Source organism: Netta rufina (assembly GCF_964035555.1).
Source record: "Netta rufina genome assembly, chromosome: Z".
Taxonomy (NCBI): Eukaryota; Metazoa; Chordata; class Aves; order Anseriformes; family Anatidae; genus Netta; species Netta rufina.
The window spans coordinates 67,358,622-67,377,132 of NC_140126.1; the positions used below are offsets into that span (position 1 = coordinate 67,358,622).

The 18,511-nt window shown below is 39.0% G+C and overlaps 1 protein-coding gene across 1 annotated transcript; it reads left to right on the forward strand.

Moving 5' to 3' along the window:
* Positions 1 to 5: 5 nt before the first annotated feature.
* On the forward strand, positions 6 to 16,808 carry PLAA (phospholipase A2 activating protein). Its single transcript, XM_084305766.1, has 14 exons — positions 6 to 276; positions 1,029 to 1,222; positions 2,932 to 3,032; positions 3,121 to 3,241; positions 3,600 to 3,767; positions 4,813 to 4,948; positions 5,465 to 5,634; positions 6,609 to 6,766; positions 7,718 to 7,937; positions 10,011 to 10,079; positions 11,600 to 11,671; positions 12,336 to 12,437; positions 14,477 to 14,641; positions 16,130 to 16,808. Exons 1-14 carry the CDS (start codon positions 119 to 121, stop codon positions 16,693 to 16,695), a joined length of 2,400 nt encoding a protein of 799 aa, XP_084161892.1. The 5' UTR covers positions 6 to 118; the 3' UTR covers positions 16,696 to 16,808.
* The last annotated feature ends 1,703 nt before the right edge of the window (positions 16,809 to 18,511 follow it).

An 18,511-nucleotide genomic window follows, 5' to 3' on the forward strand; every position in this document is an offset into this window, starting at 1 on the left:
GTTCCGGCTCCTCCCCGCCGCCGGCACGGCGGGCGGCTCCTCTTCCGGCGCGGAGCGCGGCGCGTTCCGGCAGTGGCGGCGGGCGGGGAGCTGCTGCGTCAGGGCCTCCGCCGCTCTCATGGCCATGGCGGGCGACGCCGGCGGCGCCTACCGGCTGCGCTGCTCGCTGCCCGGCCACCAGCAGGACGTGCGCGGCCTCGCCCGAGGCATCTTCCCCGACGGCGGCTTCGTCTCCGTCTCCCGCGACCGCACGGCGCGGCTCTGGGCTCCCGACGGGTGAGCGCTGCCGTCCACCCCCCCCCCCCCCCCCCCCCCACGGCGGACGCCGGCCGTTACTCGTGTGGTGGTGGTGGAGGGGGGGGGGGAGGTCTCACAAATGCAGCTGCGTGTGGTGAAATTCTGTTTAAATGCCGAACTGTACCTGGAGATGGGAAAGGGCTGTTTATCAGGGAGCGACGAGGCAAGGGGGAGCAGCTTTAAGCCGAAAGTTTGGTGTTTAGGGTGGGTGTGATGAAGCAATTCCCCGCCGTGGGGGTGGTGAGGCGCCAGAGCGTGCAGGGAAGCTGTGGGTGCCCCGTCCCTGGAGGTGCCCAACACCAGGCTGGGCTGGGCTGTCGGCTGCCTGGTCTGGTGGGAGGTGTCCCCCCCCCCCCACGGCAAGGGGTTGAAACTGGGTGGCCTTTGAGGTCCCTTCCAACCCAAACTGCGCTGTGATCCTGTGAAACTGGGGGCATAGTGTTTGCAACTGAGCAGTAAACAACAAAATGAAGTTATACCAGGGTTCTGTGACTGGGGAAAAAAAAAAAAAAAAAAGTACATGGAGAGCTTTAAATACTGCTTTTTGGTCTGGAATGCTGGAGTGCAGTTTTTCTCCAAGTTTTCATTCTTTCTAGGTCATCCAGAGTAGGCATGCTGCAAGGATAGTTACTAATTCAAGAGCTGGAATATAAAATGCCCGGTGTAGTTCAGTGCCTCAAAAAAAGTACTGTTTCTGTCATGACTCTCAACTGATTATTGCATATGTTTAGTCTTAACAGGGGTTTTACTGAAATGCACTGTATGCGTGGCCACTCAAATTTTGTATCTTGTGTGTGCATCATACCTCCAAGTGACCTCTATCCTCGTGGGCTGATTGCAACTGGTGGCAATGATCATAATATTTGCATTTTCACAGTTGACAGCACAGCTCCCCTTTACGTCCTTAAGGGTCATAAGAATGCAGGTATGTAGTAATATTTTTTTTGAGTTTATTATATAAACGTTAATGAGGTTCGTTAGACAGGAAATGAAGTTATAAAACTCAATTGTAATTTCTTTGATACTTAATGTACCTAACTTTCTGATTATGGCTTGTGTAAAATAGTTTTTTTTATAATTTCATTTCACACAGTGACAGCTTGTCACAATGACTTCTGAGTTAACACTGATCGGTGTTTGAGCATTTGATGCATAAGTGATCACATGGCAATTCACAGAATGGTGGCCCTGTTGTCAAGGGTTGAAGCAGTTAATTTCATCTTTTCTGAAGTAAGATATATACACATATATAAAAATACACAGAAATAGAAGAAGCGAGCTTCCTAAATAAACAAATGTTCACTGCCCATTTCATTATCTAAATGGGGATCTCATATTAATTGGTGCTTTAAATATGTGGTGAAGCCTAAAAGGTCACTGCAGAAAGTTCATCTCTTTAGTCAGGTCAGTGCAGCGTGTGACATATTAAACCAATAACTTTTCTTGAGCCATCAAATAAAAGGTTGGGCAATTTTTACAGTAGCATGCTAAGTTTATTTTTTCATGAGCTGATCTAGTATTTTAAAGACCTTTGAACAGCATCATCTTGTAATTATGGGGTGTCAGAAGTAATCACTTCAAGACTGGAAGGTTTTGGATCTCTTTTACTATATTAAGTAAGGGCTCTTGAGACCAGCTTGAAAATAACATGGAAAGTAACACAGCACCAAAAATTTCTGTCTCTGCATTATAAGCCTCTTGGGCTGCTCTGAGAAACAGGTAAAATGATACCAGAATAATGTCAGTGTGTCAGAAGGTATGGAATAATTTACACTCTATAAAAGGAAACCTAGGATGATTGAGTAGATAAAAGAATAGTTGGCATGTTCCCTCCAGAGGTGCAAAAGGGGATGAGGCATTATATGAGGTATGTTATGGATTCCGTTACAAGAAAGTATTTGAGGCAATTCTTGCAGGAATGCAAAACATTCAAAAAAGGAAAATCAGATTACAGAGTCAAGAAACAAAAGGCCGTGCTTTCTTTTTTGAATTTTCAGATGGACAGTGAATTCTGTTTATGGCTTATATAGTTTTGTATGCTTTGTATAGTTTTTATTGTTGTTACTTTGTATAGTTTTTATTGTGCTTTATTAGCACTATTCTTTTTCAGTTTTATAGCTCTGCATTAGTGGAGCATTTGCAAATCATATCCATGTTAAATAAATCTTCAAATGTTAGTACAGTTTCTCGGTGGTATGATTTTGCCATCCAAGAAGAAGAGTGAAGTATTTTTGGCATGAAGTCTTGTTCTGTGAGGACATAACCCAATAATGTTGATGAAATCTTGACTTTGTTGGTAATCTTAAATCTAAATCCTTGTATTAATAATTTTTCTTGATTATCTGTGCTGCTTGTCAACATATTTTCTCTTGAGAAGAGATCAGGTACTGAAAGAAATTATGGAATATGAATGGTAAAAAGATTTGCAGTTTCCTCATCTGAAGTGAGGAGATTTTTAAGTGGTTCCTTTCTAGGTTGCTGTACCTCTACACTTAATCTTTCCCTGAACTCCTCAATGTTAGGTATGCTTTTAATACCAAGCAGAAGTCCTTAAATAATTAATTTAAAATTGCTAGCATAAGATTTGCTACAGTGCAAGAGACGTGTCATTGTTGATCTGAATGTTTATTCCAGTTTGCAGCCTTTCATCTGGAAAATTTGGCACATTATTAAGTGGATCATGGGATACAACAGCCAAAGTCTGGTTGCATGACAGATGTATGATGACATTACAGGTATGAAGTTCTTCTGCATGAATATAAAATACATACTGACTTTTACAAGTCTAACAATATTGTTGTCCTTCTTTTATCTTTTTTTCAGGGTCACACGGCTGCAATATGGGCAGTGAAAATACTGCCTGAACAGGGATTAATGTTGACCGGTTCAGCTGACAAAACCATAAAGCTGTGGAAGGCAGGCAGATGTGAAAGAACATTCACTGGTAAATATTGTTGCAGTTAGTAGTTTCATCAAGATTAAAAAAAAAAAAAAAACAAAACAGAACAAACAAAAAAAAACAAACAAACAAACAAAAAAAAAAAAAAACTTGAAGCCTTATGTAAATTGAACCATTTTTAGGCAGAATTTCTAAAGTATCTCAGGTTGCCTGGAAATCACATCCCTTCTATAAGCATTGTACTTATTTCCACAAGATATTAAGCAATGAATTGCTTTTTTTTTTTTTTTTTGAGTGCTTCCATAATGAAAATTGGTTATCAGTATATATAGGTGTGTGAAATGGTATGCTGCTGGTAATGGAAAGAAAAGCACCATTAAAAGTTTTCCTTTCTTTTACAAAGGACATGAAGATTGTGTGAGAGGGTTAGCCATTCTCAGTGAAATGGAATTCCTTTCCTGTGCTAATGATGCTAGTGTTCGGAGGTGGCAGATCTCTGGCAAGTGTCTGCAGGTGTATTATGGACATACAAATTATATATACAGCATATCTGTTTTCCCTCATTGTAAAGGTAAGTTTATTTTTTGAGATTTAGCCCATATCGTTCCAAAATAAAATGGCAGATGAGGCATTCAGTAGTTCAATGGAGCTGCCATAACCAAAGAACTCGGGTAGTGTTTCATTCACTTTTTTATTTTTTTTCTTTTTGTGTAAGTAATAAGAAATTTCTGTGATTGACAGAAAATCATGTCTCTGGCAGACTTGCTCTTTGAGGTGAGATGAAAGGTCCTAGATTAAACCTAATTATAAAGCTCAAGTGAAACTTTGGCAAACAAATGGACAAAATACCATCTGGGTTGCCACTTGTATTTCAGCACTGTTTCAGGGTGTTAAAATGGTTTGTGTGGCTTAGCAGTTTGACGTAATACGAATTTCAATACTTGCACAGGAAGTTTTCAAAGTGGTTTATAAATAGTTTAGTTCAGGGATTTTCTTTATATGCCTTATGTGTTTGTTTTTAGAGCTAGAGGTTTGGAGGTTCAGAACTAGCTGTTGCGGAAGAAATTCTAAGTCAGTGACCTTTGTATAGTGTATGCGTACAAGTGGACTTGCACATTTGTTCGGAGGGTAAAGTGAATGTGTAGGTATGACATGTGTACCTCATAAATCTCTTCTGTCTTGAAACCCCTCGTAGAGGAGATGCCTGAAGTTTGGTCTCTGCTTTTGAGAATGCCTTATGCATGTTTCCTGAACTGTGGTACTCTGGAAGTGCAGTGTAAGACAAAATAATGATAGTTCCCAAGTTCTTTGTTTAAACAATTTGAAGGAGGAGGTGATCTTTTATCACAGACAATTTCGTTCCCTGTCTGGCTGCTCAGTCTGCAATTTATGCACTTCTTTTTTTTTTTTTTTTTTTTTTTTTTTTTTTTTTTTTTTTGAGAAGATAGCTCTGCAGTGGCTTTCTTTTAGCTCTCTTCTTGTGATTGAGAGAAGTATTGAATTGTAGAAAAGTTCTTTTGCTATTTTAATTTTTAGATACTAAGTTGTAAAAAGGCATCTACTATCATAATACATGAAAATACATTTTAAAAGCTTTTTTATTTTTTCCTTTGCAGGTTTTGTAACTACTGGAGAGGACAGATCTCTTAGAATATGGAAACAAGGGGAATGTGCTCAAACAATCAGACTCCCAGCTCAGTCTGTGTGGTGCTGCTGTGTGTTGGATAATGGTGACATTGTAGTTGGTGCAAGGTATCCAGGTTTTACTCTCAGTACATTTTCAAATCTAAATTTGCAAAACTCTGGGTGAAATTTTGTGCATCACTTTGATTTTCATTTCTGATTATATTTGAAAATACAGTCATGAAAGTGTGTGTGGGGATTAAATTTAAGTATGTGCTATAATTCAGCCAAAAAGTCATTCTTATGGTATTGAATTACACAGTTAAAGAGTAAGTTCCTTGGTAATGTGGTAAACTATGAGTAGACTGAGAATAGACTTGCAGATACTGTATAAAGAACACATTTGATAGGCGTATCCTAATTTGACTTTAAAGCTGTACTACAGATTGGGTTTCAAGTTACCCATGTAAGTCTTCCTATGGGCTTTTTTTAGCATGAGGGCAAATTCTTTTTATAAAAAAAAATGCAGAGGGTTATTAGAAGTAATGATGGTTTCTCATGACATGGAAGTCACTATTAGAATGTATGTAATCATTTTGCCATTTAAAATAATATTTCTTTTTGAATGTTTTTGTCTCTCTTCAGTGATGGATTTGTACGGGTGTTTACAGAGTCTTCGGAAAGAACAGCGAGTGCTGAGGAGATTCAAGCTTTTGAAAATGAGCTTTCCCAAGCATCCATTGACCCTAAAACTGGCGATTTAGGGGATATTAATGCTGAAGACCTTCCTGGAAAAGAACATCTTAAGGAACCTGGTAAGTTATGTTACCTCTGTTATGTCAGAGTTGCCTCTGGATCTTAGTTCTGAGGAACTGAAACTTTCCATAAATTCTGTGGTTGGGGGGAAGCTTTGACCATGTTCAGTAGAGTTACAAAAGAAAACAGCTCAATTTTGCTCTGCTTTCCTTTCATCTCCTCTTTTGGAGTCAAGACTAGTTTAAATATTTAGGTGTATGTGTCTGTATGTGTACATCTTAACATATACATGTGTGTTTTCTAGACTAAAGTGGCTAAAATACTTCTCTTACAAAATAACTTAGAAAAAACTCAGTTACAGGACACTGCAGTGTATTCAAGATGTTTTGGATCTATTATGCCACCTGTGTCAATAATAAAAGACAGTCATGTACTTTGCAAAAGGACTAGAATTTTTTTCCTAAGGAAAAGTAGACAAATACTATGCTTTAGCTTTCATCTTGAAGAACAGTTTGTCTTGATCAACTCACTTTAGAGTTTCTAGGTACTCAGGAAGTTACAGGGGATACAGTTGGAAGCACTGGTAGTTAAGATTACTCTTAAATAGACAAATATTTTTCCCCAGGTGAAATAACCTCACCCCTTGGCTCTGATCGGCAAGTGGTATAAATCCTAAAATTGAAGCTTCCCATCTTGTTAGACCATGGGAGAGAGTATCATCTTTCTTGATTGTCACCTCCCTGGGAAAATGGTGAACTTTTGAAATACTTAAGGACTGCTTTCATGACTTAGTCTGGTGGCATATACCATTACTGTAACCATAAAATGCTATTCACAGAATTTCCACTCTTGTTGTAACATGTAGTATCTAGTTTGATACTACATGTATCTAGTTTGATACGCTGTGACCTCAAATCCTGGTGAACCATCTTTTCATTCTTAAACTGGAGTGCTATTTAAGACATTATTTTTCTCCTCTAAAGTAAATCATACTCTTAGATTTCTTAGAACTGTTAAATATTCCTGTCTGCAGGAACAAGAGATGGACAGACACGGCTCATTAAAGACAATGGGAAAGTTGAAGCATATCAGTGGAGTGTTAGTGAAGGAAGATGGATAAAGATTGGTGATGTCGTTGGTTCTTCTGGAGCCACGCAACAAACGTCTGGAAAGGTTTTATTTGAAGGAAAGGTATATACAACCTTTAATAAGCTTTACTCCTTTCAACGTTAGATGTGTAATTTCACGTTTGAAAAAAAAAAATAATCCTGGTCTTTACTTAGCTAAAATGTAAATTAGGAAACAGGAATTTGTTGATACTTCTTTGTACGTCTTTGATCTATTAAAACTGAGAGGTAGAATTATGAATATTTTCTGTTTTACCTTTGAAATGCATTTTATAAAACCAGCAAGCTAGCAGAAACAAATTATGTTGCAGAAAGGTCAACTGCCAGCTATTAAAGAAAGGGTCAAGATCTCTAGTATTTATTGTTAATACATTGTAAAGTTAGTTTTAACTGCCCTTCCAAAAGGAGAGAACCCTACAATGTAGAATGAGAGGTGCAAGGGTCACCTGAAATATTAGGTACCAGGCTTCGTGTGACCCTTTTCTTTCTTTTTTGAGAGTAAAGACAGATAAAAAGTAAACATTTCCTGTAGTGACGTGTACACAGATCTGTCTTGTGCCACCACTTAAAAAATGCGTTTCAGAGACTAATTTTCTCTTGTATGCTTTAAAGAAGTCTTAGGATTTGGTTCTTTTTTAGTAGTAGAAGTGTTTGTTCTGGCCTGAAGTTTTTTTGAGGCATCTGATGACCCTGTACCTCTTTAGGCAGCCACAGCTGACCATGAGTGTTACGTGATGCATTTTGTTACTTCATAATATATCTATACATACATTGTCATGATCTATTGTTCTAGCCTGCTTTTCCTGAGATACAGAATTCTGGGAAGTGTAAGGTGCAGCTTCAGTGGCTTTTATTTCCAGCCTCTGTTGGAGACTGCTGTTGATACAATCTGCAAGTAGCGTTATTAATGTTTTCAGGCTTAGCCCTGGGTCATTATTAGTCTGCGTGTGGTACATCTCTATGCCAAATGTGTTGACAAAGTTCTCATATGTTCTTGTTTTTATTCTACTTAAAGGAGTATGATTATGTTTTCACTATTGATGTAAATGAAAATGGACCTTCCTACAAACTGCCATACAACATAACTGATGATCCTTGGCTGACTGCATACAACTTCCTGCAAAAGAATGATCTAAATCCAATGTTTCTGGATCAGGTGGCCAAGTTTATTATGGACAACACTAAGGGACAAACACTGTTAAATACAAATACACAATTTTCAGATCCCTTTACAGGTAAAAATTTAAACTTCATGGTGCACAACTAAAAAGTTAAGTAACAAAGGGGTAAAGATGTGTACTGTAACATGTTATATTATGCACTGAGTTTCCCTGTAAGTATATTTCTTCACAAGGGTAGGGCATGAATGTGGCAGAATGGGTTAGAGTATTTTGTATGCTGTAGTGCAACTTGAAACCTATTATTGAATATTTGACTAGCAGCTTGGGTCATTTCACAAGCAGACTTCCAAGTCACAGAATGGCTGAGGTTGGAAAGCTGCCTTCTGGAGGCCACCTGGTCTAACCCCCAAGCTCAGGCAGGACCACCTGGAGTCAGTTTTCCTGGTGCCTACTCAGTACCTCCAGCCTGGGAGACTCCACAGCTTCTCTGAGGAACCTCTTTCAGTGCTCAGTTACCTGAACAATGAGGAGGGATTTCCTGATGTTCTGACAGAACCTCCTGTGTTTCATTTCACTTCCATTGCCCCTTGTTCTGTCACTGGGCACCACTGAAAAGAGACTGACTTTGTCTTCTCTGCACCCTTTCTCTAGCTATTTATATACATTGCTAAGACTCCACCTGAGCCTCCTCCAGGCTGAATAGTTCCATCTTTCAAATCTTCCCTCATAAGAGAGATGGTTCAGCCATGATTCTCTTCATCATATTTGTGGCCCTTTGTTATACTCTCTGTTATGTCCATGTTTCTCTTATACCAGGGAGCCTAGAACTGGACACAACACTTCAAACATGGCCTTCTCAGTGCTGAGTAGAAGGGGGAAGAATTATCTGCCTCCTCCTGCTGGTAGTACTTTGCCTAACGCAGCCTGGGATACCATTAGCCTCCTTTGCAGTGTGGTCAGATCATGGGCTCATGTTCGACTTGGTGTCCATTTTCTGCCAACCTGCTTTCAGTAGTCCCTAGCACATACTGGTTCTTGGTGGTTGTTCCTCCCCGGGTACAGGACTTCTTGTCAAACTTAAAAGAGGTTTCTGTCAGCCCTTATATCCAGACTGTCCAGATCTCTCTGGATGGTAAAATAGCCCTCTGGAGAATCAGCCAATCCGCTCATTTTTGTGTCATGTGCAAACTTGCTGAGGATACACTCCACCACATCATCCAGATCATTAATGAAGATGTGAAACAAGATCGAATCCACTACTGGCATTTGGGGTACAGTGCTAGTTACTGGTTACCAGCTAGATGTCCTGCCACTGAATACCAGCTTCTGGGCACATCTATTCAGCCAGTTTTTAGTCCAACTCAGTCTGATCATCCAGATTTCAGTGTCCCAGTTCCTCAACTTCAACTTCCTGTATAGGACTTTCATGTCCTCAAATCATGGAGGGCATGGCACAGACAGACGTAACAAAAATGCAAAAACTTGTCAACTCTGTGAGATATTTGTCAGATCAAATCTTTCAACAAAATGCTAATCAGGCTGGTTGTATTTTTCAGCCTAGGCTCAGTTTCCCAATGTAAGAAAATCCAACCGTTTATATGAGGGTAACAGGTAGCCAGATGCTGTTAAGGCAATGAAAGAAATACAAAAAATCAACTAGACAAAGGATGAAACTGAGTGAAATACATAAATGACCCTTTTTCAGACAGTGAATGAGAACTATAAAAAGTTAATTATCAGTTGAAATGTGCTAATTGATTATACCCTGTCTATTGTATTACAAAATAAACTAGATTTCAACCAGTTTTACCAAGTTGAAGGCAGGAACAAAAAGTGAAAATAATTCTAGATCTTACTCCTGCATTGAACTACAAATAAGAATACAGGCCGTTAGTCAGGTTCAAATGTATCTCATGGAACTGCAGTTGTATAAACTTATGCATATACCTTTGATTTGTCTGTGTCCAAATGCACAGTGTTTATATCCTAGAAAACAAAGTTTGGGCCCTGAAATTATTAGGAAGAATTTGTTCGATGTTGGCAGAACTGTATGTGGAGGGGATTAAATTTGTCATAACACCACAGTAAGACATGAGACATACTTGATGTTTTTGGCTTAATTTTTGAGTTGCATCTGTTTGAAAATATTAGTACTTTAGTAACATCAAGTGGTGTATGTTTCACCAGGTGCTGGACGTTATGTTCCAGGCTCTTCATCTGGATCAAGTACGGTACCTGGGGCAGATCCATTTACAGGTAACGTAAGATTCATACCTCTTACTGAAATTTGTCTTGCCAGCATTTAAGGTATGTTACCACATTCAGTTGCCGTGTGTTCGGCTCCAGAGCCCTCTTTGTTGCAGTGCTCCCTTTGGGGCAGCTGTGTGGGATAGACTGGTTAGGTGGTCTCCACTGGTGTGATAAACGTCAAAGCCTGTCCAGACCTGTTTAGTAGAGGAGAGAGCTCTCTGCTTGTCTGGTCTGCCTTGTGCCACTCTGTCCTTTACAGTAGAGGACTAAGTTCTCAAACCTTACGTTTTGTCATCTCTTATATGCATGACCAGCTTGGGATTGGCTATTTTCGTAGAGTTAGTTTTTTTTCTTTTTTTTTGTTTTTTTTTTTTTTTTTTTGTTTTTTTTTGTTTTTATCCTATTACTCTTTTTATCTTATGTGGCTGTTACTGGTACCTTGCATGCTAAATTTCAGATTCCAACCCTTCCTGTCTTTGCTAGTTAAAAGCCCTTCTCATAGTGATGAGCCTGTTTACAAAGACACACTATTTTTCTTAATAGTTTTTGCTCCTTGGAGAGGGTCCTGTAATCATAGACTTGTCCTTGGGGCTCTTTTGCTGCTTGATACTCTCCAGGTCTTTCATGGCATTATAATTGATGCCTGGGTGGAAGAGTAGCAGGGGTAAAAATTTGAAGGCCTGGCAAGCTGTGGCAGTCTCTGTGACTTTCTGGATCCTGGTTCCTAGCAAACAACCAACCTCTCAAGGTAACAGGTCACATTAGTAGATGGGTGCCTCCATACCCTGCAGAAGGAGGCTGCCCACCACTGCTTGCCTTTCCCATTTCTGCAGATATTAGGTGCAGTCTCAGCTGGCTCTGTTCTCAAACACCCTTTTGGGTGTTTGTCCTCAACACTGCCAGGGCACAGTGTCTGCTCTGCAGGTGCAGATCTACATATGGAGCAGAAGCCTTCCTGCTGTTGCCAAAAGCCACAGTATTCCCCATCTTGACAGTCTTTCTCCATACCTCTCCCACTATGATCTCCAGCTGCCTTCTCCCTTGCATTTTGTGACTCGGGCTCTGTCTGCAGATACAAACACCTTGCCAGTCTCTTCTGAACTGATAGTTCACAGCCTTGTCACCTGTCCCTGCAGCTCCTTCACCTGAGGACTCAGCACCACATCCAAAACCCAGCTCCTTGAGGAGACGCTAACAGTACCCCAGGCAGAGGGAGAGGCCAGGCCTGGGCATCAGCACCCTCTGCCTGCACCAAGGGTTTTGGCAGCAGTGGTGCCAGGGAGCACGACAGAACGTCTCTCAGCAGTGGGTCACTTAGCTTGTGCGTGCTGCCACTGCCAGCACCATGCTTACACATGCATTCAGATAAAATCCTTAAATTTCAGGAAGAGTTGAAGGGCTTCTTTTTAATTATTATAGAGCAAAATAACACCCTTAGTAGTGATATTTCAAAACTAGTGGCTGAAAGTGGGTATGTTACCTCTTTACCACTGGTGGTGTTTAAAAAGTCTAACCTCCCCATTCAGGTGCTGGTCGCTATGTTCCTGGTTCCGCGTCAAATGCAGTAGCCCCAATGGGTGGGGTTGATCCATATACAGGTAAGAAATGAGGCCTGTTTATAAAAAGCATCGCTGATCTTTTTTTTTTTTTTTCTTTTGACATGAATTCTATGCTGTTGCAAATTTATGTTTAATTAAGCATAATGAGCAGATTGAAACCAATTATTTTAGAAATTACTGAGAAAATAAGGGGAACAAAGCCTTTTACGTGTGGGAATCAGAGAATCAGAATACCCTGAGTCAGAAGGACCCATTGTATCCACCTCACATCTCATCCAAAAATAAAATCTGAGCACACTGTCCAAATGCTTCTTGAGCTCCAGAAGCTTGGTACCGTGACCGCTGCCCTGGGGAGCCCATCCCAGTGCCCGACCACCTCTGGGTGCAGACCCTTTCCCTAACCCCCAGCCTGACCCTCCCCTGTCCCAGCTCCGTGCTGTTCCCTCAGGTCCTCTCGCTGTCCCCAGGGAACAGAGCTCAGCACCTGCCCCTCCGCTCCCCTTCTGTGGAAGCTGCAGACTCAGTCTCCGTGTCTCTAAGCTGAAAGCAAGTGATGCCAGAGGTCCTCATGCATCTTCCCCTCCAGTACCCTTCACCATCATTGTTACTCTCCTTTGGACACCATCTAGACATACTGGTAGGGTATTGTTCTATGTCAAACACTTTGATATGCTGTTGAACTTCTTTTATTTCCTTTATGTAGGAACGGGCGCTTACCAATCTGCTGCAGCAAAAGCTGAAAATATTTATTTCCCGAAGAAAGATGCTGTCACCTTTGACCAAGCCAATCCTACACAGATATTGGGTCAGTATTCTAATTTCAAGGATGGCTTTTTTGTTTTGTTTGAAGTGACTTAATTTTTGATCTTTTCAAAAAGCTCAATTATTTCCTATAGCTTTACTACTCATTCTCAGTTTTGACCTTTTAAAATTACATTAATTACTTTAATGATTTGAAGGCTTAGGAATACAATTAATTTTCAGAAGAACTCCTATCTAATGCAGAATATAATTTATTTTCCCCCGTTAGCTTATGTCTGCTGTTCCATGTCTTGTTTACCAAGCTGGTACATTTGAACACTGAGCATTTTTTTTCAGCTTCTGGATATGTGCATCATATGCAGTCTCTTTCTGGTTTTGCACATGAAAGTTTCAGTTCACTAGGTTGCCATACAGTGTAATCTAAGCTGTGTTAAAGTGAGGCATTCTGCAGTTTCACAGGTTCAGAGGGTCTCTTCTGTATTTAAGCAGAACATTCAGCATTACAGAAAAAGAAAATAGTGTATAGTAATACTACACACTTCTGATAAATGTTGCTGTTGCCTTCTATTTCTCCATCTTTCCCCATCTTTATTGCTATTCTGCAGTCTCTTCTGTACTTCCCGTAGCTATTCTACAGAATCTGTACCATTTGTCTTCAGTTTGTTTCACTGTGTTTCTGTGGAGTGCTTTAGTATGATTATGTATACTAGTTTGCATCCACAGTGCAGGAAAATACAGTACCTGCCTTGAATCTCCACATTAAAATTCTTTTACTAATCTTTTTTTCCATTTCTTTCTTCCTTCTCTCCGCTTTATATGCAGGACTTGAAAATGTTATAGGTAGTCTGATGAGTAAACTTAAGAACTGCTTTTTAAAAAACATATACCTTCACCTTTATCCAACTTCTTGCAGAGGACAGACTGCTGACTGTTTTTTCTATTGTCCTACATATTGTTCAGGATTAGTTTTCTATTTAAAAGTATTTGTCAGTCTTCAGTTGGTCATACCCTCTTTCTGTGTATTCTTTATGGTGGGCAGGTATATGCTTGTTCAGGGTGATAAGAGATTCACAAACTTTTTTTTTTTAAATGAGGTTGTCACTAATAAAAAGATCTAGCCTCCTTCTAGTTTTGCTTACATTTTGCAGTAAAACTTTGTCCAGAACTTACTAAGAAGGAGAACTTCAAGAATGGTTGACTTTCATATTCTGTTGCAGCAAAGCAGCGACTTTTATTTAATCCCCAAAACATACTGCAATTGTTTCTTTCTGTTCGGTGTTCTTCAGAGATAATTAAGTATAGACCTAATGTGGTGTTGTTTTTTTTTTTTTTAGGCTTGAAATCTGATAACTACATTTACTGAGTTTCCTGCAGTCCTATAACAGTGCATGGTTAAATACATTTGTAAATATAGCTGGACAGGGCTAGATTTAATAGCTGTATGTTTTTTTCATAATGGGCAAACAGTTCACTTTTGTGCATGCTGTAAGACTCATTACATAAAGATGTACTAATGTAATATTGCCTGCTGGCATGTTTATTGATATGGCCCTCATCAATTCTGGAAGAACCACAATTGCCAGGTGCTCAATGCTGTACATTATAATACCACTTCCAAGACTTGGATTTTAATTTAGATTGAAGCTTGAATACATAACAAGGTGCAATCATGTTTTGCCTGTGGCACTTAAGCAAATGAATACAAATACTGATCATACTATCCTGATACATTTGTTTCAATTGTTCGTTTCTACTCCCTAATAGTAAAGAGGAATCACATTTCAGTTTTGACAGCTATTGGTCTTAGGATGCTTTTCTGCATCTGTGCCTACACATAGGCTTAGATGCGAATATCGAAGCATAATGATTCAATATTGAAGAAGCTTTATAGCATCACCTGCTGTGATGATTAAACTTAGAAATATGATGAAATGATGAGAAGTAATGTTTCATTAAAGATTTTAAACGATCTTAATAGTTGTAACTTCTTTTTGAAGTGTTTTGTAGTGTAGTATTTTATTGAAGATCTGGATTTGTTAAGCTGTAATGTCAGAAAACTGTACATTTTTATTGGTCTTACAGGCAAACTAAAGGAACTTAATGGTACTGCAACTGAAGAACAAAAGCTTACAGAAGATGACTTGATAATGCTAGAAAAGTTATTGTCTGCAACATGTAACAGCTCTGCAGAAACGCCTACACCTCAACAGCTTCAAACGTTATGGAGAGCAGTTAACTGGCCAGAAGGTAGACACTTGAAATTATTTGTTTATATTGTTGTTTCATCGGTACTTCCACCATGAATCAGAACACTATTGCTGGCTGTTACAGTCTGTCTCCTAGAGTCTATAACCCAAACAGAACCCAGAAGAGGACATACAGTTATTTACAGAACAGAGAATTGGTAGTTAGCAGTCAGTTTGCTTTTGTTGGCACAACAGTAAGGATAAAAGAGACACCTGATATAAACATCGATTGCGGTTATTTCGTTAGTAGGAGCTTCCTCAAGACAGAGCTGTGAAACAGCTCAGATAGAGCAAAGAAGTGTAAAGTTGGAGTCCTAACTTGCTATCAAATGAGAGATTAAATTACAGAGGTAAGTTATAGGAAAAAGAAATATCTCAAATGTATATCTTGTTTAGTATGGTGGAAGTTGGAAGTTACTGAAGTTAGTTTATGTGGTCTGGATTACTGAAATAACATTCTTTGACAAATGCAAGTGGAGGTGATTTGATTTAATAACATAACATTTTCAGTACTGATGGACCAGTTGGAAAGACTATTTTGTTTGTAAATATTCTGGAAAAACAGGATGCGTTGCATGTACAGATAGCTAAATATGCAGTTTAAAATGAACTGCTTTCTTAAAATTGAGGTTATAAGTTTATTAACAGGAAGAATACTGTTTTTATTAAAAATTGCTGTTCATTGGATAACATTACTTAAGCTATATTCTGTAGCGCTGGGAACTGGTGGTGGCTAATGTCTTCATATCAAGACTTTATATTGTACAGTCTTAATTCTCAACGTGCTGCATATCTGCAGGAAAAACTGCTCAGTGGGTAGCTCAGCAGGTTCAGCTTCCTAGTTATGTTTGTAAGCGTGGGATAGTGGTGGTAGCCATGAAGAGCCAAATATATTTGAAATTCAGAGAAGTTGAGAGGAACTGCTGAACAAACTATAAATTTAGGTTCCTTAATGATACCCAGCTGATCAGTTGAGAATATCTTTTATTTTTCTTCTAAGTTATATCCAACAGCTGAAGATAGCCTAAAAGCATCATTCTCCTGCAGAAAGTTCGGTAGTTACACTAACTGTAAGATATGGAGTGAGGACAAATTGATACGCTGCCTGTACAGGAGTATTCAGTAACTGAGTTAAGTTTTGAGAAACGTTTTTGGATTAGTCACTATGCATATTTTGTGTTCAGCATTTGCCTTCAGCGTTAGTGATCAGCTTTTCGGAAAGATTTCTAAGACTTGCTTGAAAAGATCTGTGTCAATCTGAAGGAGCATATTTTTTTCTGTCATTATTGGAAGTATTAGTAGTATGGTTTGTCAGTGCAACCTTTTTATGACTTTTTGATAATTCGTGGTTTATCTGACTTTCTGCATGAAACTGTTACTGTCTGTTCTGAAAGCTAGGGATTTAAGAGTATCTCCAACAGAAATAAACTCACCAGCATGTTTGCACATAATGCAATTCTAATACTAAAACATTTTTTTTGTTTCTTAGATATTGTCTTTCCAGCTCTAGACATTCTTAGATTGTCTGTCAGGCATCCCACTGTGAATGCGAACTTCTGTGGTGAAAAGGATCATGTGCAATTTATCCGCCTTCTCCTCAAATTTCTGAACCCTGGAGGAAAGCAAGCAAACCAGCTGTTGACACTTAGAGCTCTTTGCAATTGCTTTGTCAACCAGGCAGGCCAGAAGCTTTTGATGGAACAGAGGGATGAAATAATGACACAAGCAATAGAAGTTGCATCAGGCAATAATAAGAATATCCACATTGCATTTGCCACACTGACGTTGAACTATGCTGTATGTTTACATAAAGTCAACAACACTGAGGGCAAAGTTCAATGTTTATCAGTAATCAACACAGTTATGGAAGTTGTTCAAGATCTTGAAGCTGTTTTTAGACTGCTTGTGGCTCTGGGGACGCTAATCAGTGATGATACAAATGCTGTGCAATTAGCTAAGTTTCTTGGAGTTGACTCCCAAATAGAAAAATATGCCTCTGTATCAGAACCGGCTAAAGTAAAGGAATGCTGTAGGTTTGTTCTTAATCTGCTGTAATCGTGTTAATTAGCACTTGGGAAATACAGTGTATGCAGAATATAACTGAGAAAATACTGTGGATGACTTGATTTGTTGTGAGTTACAGAGCAAATAAAACTTTTCACACTGTTTTTCATTTGACTGCTTTTCTGAAGTCTGCAGTGCACAGGATCTTTGCAGGAAGCCCTTCTGTTGTAGCTCAGATTGAAATAGATCTGCAAGTGCTTAAAGGTCATCTAGATGTGATCCAGTGATACCATCTCATCTGCACCCAAGCCAAGTTTCCCCAATTCAGTGTAAGGACTGTTTCTTGACCACGGTGTTTGGCAGCAGAGAAGGAGCCCTGAGAGCTGTTAAGTTCAATGGTGCTCTTCATCACTTTATTAGTTATCACTAGCTGTATTAACTCTGGTCAAATATGCTAGTAAGGAAGTGGCATTCGTGTAATTTTCCATCATCTTTTTTCTACTTCCTTATAAAACCTAATAGGGCTCTTCCTGTATCTTTTTTTTTTTTTTTCTAAACCTAGAAATAGGTGGCTTTTTGAGGGGTAGAACATTGAACTGATGTATAGACATAGTGCTTCAGTGATAAGTGAATATCTTGTTTGCAAAATTTCCTAAACCTCTACAAGTCTTTTACATGACTTCAGCTTTTAATGCACAAGAACGTCTTACTAGTATAGCAACAGTCTTATTTTGAAGTATGGCAGAATATATTTAGACAATAAAAAATGGGTTATGTTGAGAGTGGGAGGGAAACTTAGGTGTAGAGTACAGACAACTGTGGAAACTAGAAATGTGCAGTTAAATTTTATGAAGTAGCTTTAACGATACCTGTGGTGAATTTGAAAAGGGGAGATATTTTACGGGTCTTCCAGCAGATCTAAGATGTTCACTTCGAAAAGGGGATATTATTTTTTACTAGTCATTCCAACTCTATCTGCTTAAAATTTAGTAAGATTACTAGTGACAATTTCTGTTTTCCTATGCATATTTTTGTGCCTGAAGGATTGAAAAACTGCATATATTACACTTTTGTTTAGGGTTAAGATAAAGCTAGGATGGTCAATGTTCCGCATGTCTCTTAAGAAAAATAAAAGATTTAAAATAAGTTGCATTTTATATAGACTCATGGATGGGAAACATGGAGAAATGGATAATTGTATCTGGCATATGTGCTCTTCATCACAATACTTGTCTGCATCAGCTGTGCCAGCTATGAAAGGTGTTGTGACCAAGAGCTTTTTTTTCCCCTCAATCTCCACTAAAGTATATGAATTACTATGTTACTTCCAGCAAACCTTGTTTGCCGGATCTATATATACACATACTCAGCTCTGTAGTTGCACTCTTGTGTCGTTACAGTTCTGATGGATTTTCAGATACATATCCTTGTCAACAGCCTTGATCATGGCCTTAGCCACCATTTTTCATGTTTGATCCATTATGGGCTCCAGCGTGAGACACTCGACACTCCATGACATCATTCAGGATTTACAGTGCTTACCAATAGGGGAAAAAAAAAAAAAAAAAAAAAGAAACCTTCCTAGGAAACTCTGAAGCTATCCTAAGAAACTATCTTCAGGAAATATTTCTGTGAAATGATGTGCCTGTCTGTTGAATTTCGGTTGCCTGGTATACAATTGTTCTTGAAATTAGTTCTGACATATTGTGTGCTCTTTAACTGTGTTTGTACTTGTGCTATTCTAAGAAACCTATACTCATTTACCTTTTTGCTTCTGTTATTGTGGGATTACTCTGTTACTGATTACCTCTACGTGAAAATTGTCATGAATTTCCTAGACCAAAAATAATGTTTATGTTAATAAACA